At 35.5% G+C, this 6,752-nt stretch overlaps 1 protein-coding gene across 3 annotated transcripts; it reads right to left on the bottom strand.

Moving 5' to 3' along the window:
* Window positions 1-302: 302 nt before the first annotated feature.
* LOC138136932 (venom carboxylesterase-6-like) lies at window positions 303-2,464 on the bottom strand. Of its 3 annotated transcripts, none has more exons than XM_069056242.1 (7): window positions 2,361-2,464; window positions 2,140-2,300; window positions 1,991-2,096; window positions 1,754-1,939; window positions 1,164-1,706; window positions 651-1,110; window positions 303-600 (listed from the first exon to the last, which is right to left on the bottom strand). In XM_069056242.1, exons 1-7 carry the CDS (start codon window positions 2,380-2,382, stop codon window positions 408-410), a joined length of 1,671 nt encoding a protein of 556 aa, XP_068912343.1. In that variant the 5' UTR covers window positions 2,383-2,464; the 3' UTR covers window positions 303-407. The 3 variants fall into 3 exon arrangements, with proteins under 3 accessions (XP_068912343.1, XP_068912341.1, XP_068912342.1); XM_069056240.1 differs by having other exon boundaries at window positions 2,349-2,454; XM_069056241.1 differs by having other exon boundaries at window positions 2,140-2,294; window positions 2,349-2,439.
* Between the last annotated feature and the right edge of the window lie 4,288 nt (window positions 2,465-6,752).

The following is a 6,752-nucleotide window of genomic DNA, read 5'->3' as shown; positions in this document are numbered from 1 at the left end:
TCTATTTTTAATGTTTAACAATCAAATAATAATTGCGCTTAATTTTTAATAAAGGAAACATGTGTTAAAATTAAATTCTTTTAACTTGAGGTAATTCTATTATTACTATTTGAACCTTCACCGTGTAAAATACCTGTATTTTAAATTTCTTAAAAATCCGTTGGCAAATAATTGAGACATTAGGCTCTAAAGTCTTAGCTGAGACACGCTGTATATTGGAAGTGACAGTTAGTTTCAAATGATTTCAAATTAATTCATATTTATATTTATGATTTGAACATCGCTTCTCCGAGTCTTTTACGTTTAAGACAAAAACAAATTTTTCAACTGTCATCAATGTTTAATTGTTTCTTAATATAAAACACCGAATGAAATATAATATGCTAAAGAGTTTCCAAAGAGTACGATTACAGCTCATCCTTAACTCCCTTAGAAACCAGTTTTTCATTTTCCATTATCGGTAGTGACTCCCAAAACTTCTCATTTTCCAAAACAACTCTCTCCATAACTAATTTATCCGGAGACTTAATCAACAAAGCGACAATTTCATCTTTAGGATTTTTCGAGATTGGTGTCCACGGTCCAGAAGTTTTTGGTATCCTGAAATATATTTTTTACCACTAGAACTTGTCAATCCACCTCAGGCTTACCCAGTTTTGGCAAAAGAAGTAAACATTTCTACAAAAATCTCAATCATGCGTCGATCTTCTTCGGTCGAAGTTGAGTCGACATCTGGTGTTTTCAAAATAAAAGAAGTGTCTTCAGAATGAGAAGCTCCGTAATCCTCCTGGCGCTCTGCAAAGGATTCGTACCAATAGTGGGCTCCGCGATACGAAAAAAGATAGAAATAAACAGGAGATTTGACGACGGAAGCTTGCAGTTTAGCGCTTTTGTGGGTGTCCAACAACGCGAAGCGATCAGAGAAGATTTGGACGAAATCGACAAAATTCGATTGGTCTAGCTTTTGGTCGTGCAAATAGTGTTTTCGAATTTTTTGACTCACTTCGTCAAGTAATGTCGAATCCACAGTATCGTTGTAGTCTAAGATGAACGGCATTAGCTCGTTCCATCGGGCGTCAATTTCTTTTAAATATTCCTTCTGGACAAAATCTACAACAGATAAACTTAGTCTCCTGATGGTAACATTGTTAGTACCAGCTGACCCACTGCAGGATACAATCCTTCAAAATCTGTTACCGAGACGATCCAAGGCAAATCACTGACTTGACCCTTCTTAATCAGATTCAACGGATGGTCAGGAAGAACAGGGTTTGACGACCAAGAGTCTACCACGGGACCAAAAACAACAAAAGGGTTATACATCCAAGGTTGAAGTTCTTTAACAGCAGCAACAATTTGTCTCGCCGGTCTTTGTCTCAAGCAATTTATCATATGTTCAGTTATGGTACTGAAACAACCCAGTTTGGATGCAATTTTTTGGGTCTTTTTCAACGGTTTCTCCATCACACTCCATCCACATAAAGAGGTACCGCTTTGCGAAATCCCTCGATGAAATAGTCCTCTAGATTTCGGAGAGAGATAGTGTATATGGACACTTGCCCCACCAGCCGACATTCCAGTTAATGTAATGGAGTCAGAATTGCCTCCAAAGTATTGTACATTGGTTTTAATCCACCGCAACGCCATAATCTGGTCTTCAATTCCGTTATTTCCTGGTAGTACTTCGTCTTCGGTACTCAAAAAACCTGCAACAAAATCGTTTCTAATTGAACTGGATTTTATTTGGACTCACCCAAGGGTCCCAATCGATAATTAAAATTAATGAAGACAACATCTCTGTCCATTATAAAGTCAGGCCCAAAAAATCCTCCGTAAAGGAACATAAAAGCTCCACCGTGAATATGAACGACTACATCCAGTTTTGCGTTTTTATCCAGAGTTGGGGTGAAGATATTTAAGTAAAGACAGTCCTCGTCGCCTTTGAACCAAACAGTTAAACAAAGCGGTTAAGAGATTAGTTATTTATTACCTGTCACGACGTCTTCCCATGGCTGAACATGCTGTTGATACTGCAAACACTTATGCATAGTTTGGGCTTCCCAAGTACCATTCCACTGTTTCACTGGTACCGGTTCCTGTACCAACTCTATAGTTTTAGTTTTACGCTCAAATTCTTACCTTAAATCTGTACTGCCCAACAGGAGGACTAGCATATGGGACTCCTTCAAACGTATAGTACTTGTGTCGGTTCAAACTTTCTCTGAAACTTCCCTTGATTTTTCCTAAGTGAGGTATGTTAACAACTGGAGCTTTTTCAGCATTCAATAGTCCAACTAAAACTTGGAATCGTTATTTTTATAGCTAATTCAAAAATATTAAGATAATACAGAAGAAAATACTTAGTAACTTTGTTAACTTCATCCTTTTGACGTTCAAGCAAAGCGGGTATTAAGTATACTATAATGATAAAACGAAGTGTAAGGTATGTAAAATTCAAACAACGGATAGATAACATAAATAACAAATGAATTTACATTAGTAATTATTGAAAAAACAAAAAGTAGAGATGATAATAAAATAAAAAGAATAATAACATCAATCAACAAATACGGACTTGCATCACATTGTTATGTAGTAATAAATTGCACTACCGTTTCGTGTATTTTATTGCAAGTGTAGATAAGGATGATAATGAAATGGTTGCTATCTTAGTCGTTAGCAAGAAAATATCGTTTAAATTTAACTATTGTCAGCTTTGAGGTAAAATAAAAATGTCCTTCTAACAAACTTTTAGCCAAGATACAAAATAAATTAGGATCAGAGTTCTTTGCATCGCACGTAAATCCGAAGTTAAAACTTAAAGTATCGGGTGTTCAGTTAAATTTCACCTCGAAGTTGGCGTTGAAGAGTCGATTGTGAACGCACCACGGATTACAGATCAGGGATCAGTTGTTTAAATCTAACCTCACTTTTTGCGTTGTTTGTCTTTTTACTTTGTAAGCAGACGAGTGGTGCGTTCACAGTCGACTCTTCAACGCCAACTTTGAGGATAAATTTAAATGAACACCCGATACTTTTACCTGTACTATGTAAGCTATGGTAGACAGTTGCGCGCGCCATTTACAAAATCCTGCAAGGAAATGCGACCTCCCTATTGGTAACTCAATTCCATTAACCAATAGGGAGTTCGCATTTAGTTTTACTTATATTTATGGCGAATTGTTTGCGATCTTGTTGTTTCGCGTTTGCTGGATTTCAAGTGGACAAGAGACTAGCTGTTTCTGTAAGTTACATGGAAAAAATGTACAAAGAATAACACATTTGTTACAGATGTTATATAATTAGTAAACGAATGTTATCTGCAAACGGTTGAAAGTCACGCCTTTGTGAATATCCATAGAAACGGTTAAAGTGGCATTTTTTTGTTAGCGGAGTAAAAATACTTCAAATCCTAGGAGTGGAAGATTTACAGAAGTGCGTCAGATCAGAACAGTGTGGTGGCGAGAAGAGAAGAGAGTTTGTATTTGCTCCTCCACAAGTTCAGTTGAAGTTTTGACAAAAAAAGTTGGACTTTTGAGTGATCTTGCTTACATTAGTGAACATCAAGGGAAAAGGTCCATACGTTGTCATCATATCTGTGCTGAATTTGTTAACGAGGAATCAAATCTGGAGCAGAAAGGTGAACAAATAAAACATAAAGAAAAACTCGCCAACACATTTTGCAATTTTATGATACCCAAAGTAAATAAATAATTTCCCCCAAGTAAAGAAATGGATCATCATAACCTAAAATTTGAGCACGATATAAGAAAGTAGATTCTTCTTTTAGGGGAATTTACCACTAGACCACTAGATCCAGTTACTTGAGACATTTTACTGGCAACTGAAAGCAACTCTATTTGCAGTTGGCGTTTCAGATCTTCTTATATTTATCAGATATTGATTTGCTCATAACGATAATGATGATGACCTAAATATAACGTTTTAATGTCGCGACATTAATGAGTTCAAAAGTGTTAAATTTTTAAGTAGAAGATCAGACCAGAACAGATATAACATAAGAATAATCTATCTTAACCTGTGCAAAATTTTAACTGCTGATAATAATTAATAGCAATGAAATGTAAAGAAAATAGTGAGAAAAACTGGTAAATAACAATATTTATTTAAACTCAGGAGACATGTAAAAAAAATTAAAAAGCTTTAAATTGGAAAATAATTTATATCGCAAGCGTATTCTGGAATAGCATAATATTTCTGTGGCTGTCGTGAAAAAGTAGGTAAGTCAAATAATTTCAAAAATGAGTTAACGATGTTTACACCTTAATAATAAATCATGGAATTAAATAATTCAGATTTTCACAGTTTCAAATTTACTTATATTGAAAGCAAGTACAGGTAGAAAGAAGTTTCTATTTAATTACAGGATTTTAGGAATGATGTGGAATTTTGAATCGTTGCCCTAAAAAATTAACATTTTCGACTTACCTACTTTTTCACGACCGCCACAGATTTGTTCTCATTTATTTATTTTTCTTTTTCTGCAGTTACGACAATATTTATTATTAGCAGGCTTGGGCAGGATTAGTCAAAAGTATGGGATGGGCGGTTTATTTCAGTAAATATGCACCTTAACAACAGTTATTTGTGTATCAAGGCCAAAAAGTGCACCTTTTTGGTCTGAGTCTGGGTTTTCTAGTTGAGGCGAAGCCGTAAATTTCAAATTTGCCAAATTTCATTGTAACCAACAGATTCAGTCATTCTTCATCACCATCAGAACAGCTTTGTCAATAATCAGTGTGACAACTTGACGGAACTTTGATAGTTCGGATGTTTTTTTGAATTCACTATAGACTTTTTTGTTGTCATTAAATTCAAAATTTTGACAAGAACCTCAATTTAAATCACAAATGGCTTTCACCAACCTGGAGAGAACCGATGTGGTTTTGATCTATGGCGAAGCCCGTGGATATTCATATTCAGAGCTAACACAAGCAAAGCTACCGTGGAAGGTTTTCTCAATAGATGCTTCCTAATGCACGAAACTTTGTAAACGTTGTGCGGCATCTTCGCGATTTTGGGCGTTTTAAAATAAGCAAGAAATTGAAAACCAGCCACGAACAAGTACTCGGCGTCTTGCAAATCATCTGGGAGTTTCTCCGTTTGAGTTTTCAAAACCCCGTTCAAGAAATTCGACAAAACAGAGGCATTCTGAATAGAGTTCGGCTTTCTTGGACACGTCATGTTGAAGCTTGCATTGCAAACGATGTCAAGAATTTTGAGCTACTTCTTTGATGTTTCGTTTTATATTTTTACTCACAATTACAGTCTTTTTACTTTATTGTTTAAACCTTTATTGCTTTCTGAACAAGGCACTCTTTAGTCATCATCACCTTTTATCAAATATTAACGATAAAAACCAAACATAACCTCGAATGACAGAAAAACTTGACAACGTCAAAACTGCCCACCAAATTTGAAATTTTTCAGCGGTTCCTAAACACGCTGCTTCCTTTGATTCTCTTGTAAACCATTGACACATGCATAAGGCAAGTTGGGTTATTTTGCCTTTTTTAAGCCGTACCACCACAAGTTAAAATATCTGCACAACCTTCAAATTCGACTGTATTTACAACTTGAATCAAAAAATATTTTTTTGCATGACCTGTATATAATGAGCAACTTTACTCCCTGATTGTATGGAGTAAAGTGGCTCTTTTTCCCCTTGGGCAAAAAACCGTAGCCAACTCAAGCTTTTAGTCATCTTTTTTCCCCTTGGGCAAAAAACCATAGCCTATTCAACCTTTTATGGTACTATTGGGGACAAATTACTTTGGTCGTCAAAGTCAGTTGACTGACAGAAAGTTGTAAAGCAAGCATTAGGACGGTTAACCTTATTTTTTACTACTGTCAACCACTGTCACTGTCAAACTCATCATTGCAAAATGTTAAATACCGAAAAATGGACAACTGAAGGAGATATTCCTAAGAGGAAAAATTGAAAAGGTTTCCACAAGGTAATTTGGCTCATGGACAATCCCCCAGAAACAAGGGAGATGATTCTAAATTTTTGAATGGTGGAAGGTGCCATATTTTTGACAAGAGAAAAGTCAATAATTTGAAATTGTCATCACTATTGACTTGACGTTAATGCTTGGTTTACATTAATTTGTTTTGAAGTGACAGAAGAATGACGACCAAAGTATTTCGTCCCCAATAGTACATATTTATTTCGAATTAATGTTTTTTTTTTAATCGAGGTGCAGTTTGTAGCTCGAACGCGAAGCCCCAGGGTCCTACAAAGCAACGACGGTATAACAATCATGCATTCCCGAGGTGCACGATTCAAAAATTTTAATTGAAAAAAGTCGAAAGGTTAAAAATTATTTTTAACTGTCAACATGACACTTCAATTTAGCTTGACAGTTAGTGATGATTTGCAAATTTTCGGCTTTTTTCTATTAAAATCCGTGAGTCGCGCAAAAAATAGTAGGTATATGGACCATCAGTGCATTGTAGATCACTCGGGCTACGCCCTCGGGCTACAAACTGCGCCTCGGGTAAAAATCATCCACTTCACTCCCTTGGTGCATAATATACTATTGATCGATTTTTTCAGTTTATAAGTATAACTGAAGCAAGTCGATAATTTCTAAAAATAAATTAAAAGAAATTTTTGCATTAGCAGTTATTAAATTTTAAAATTTCAAAAACCTTATTCTTCACAATTCTTCACCTGATCGTAAGGAACTTTAAAAGCGATATTTCATCTGTTAGTTAACACGAGGGGA

Source organism: Tenebrio molitor, chromosome 8 (assembly GCF_963966145.1).
Source record: "Tenebrio molitor chromosome 8, icTenMoli1.1, whole genome shotgun sequence".
Lineage (NCBI taxonomy): Eukaryota > Metazoa > Arthropoda > Insecta > Coleoptera > Tenebrionidae > Tenebrio > Tenebrio molitor.
Note: the sequence above shows the minus strand (reverse complement) of the source record. Positions and strands in the feature narration are given on the sequence as shown.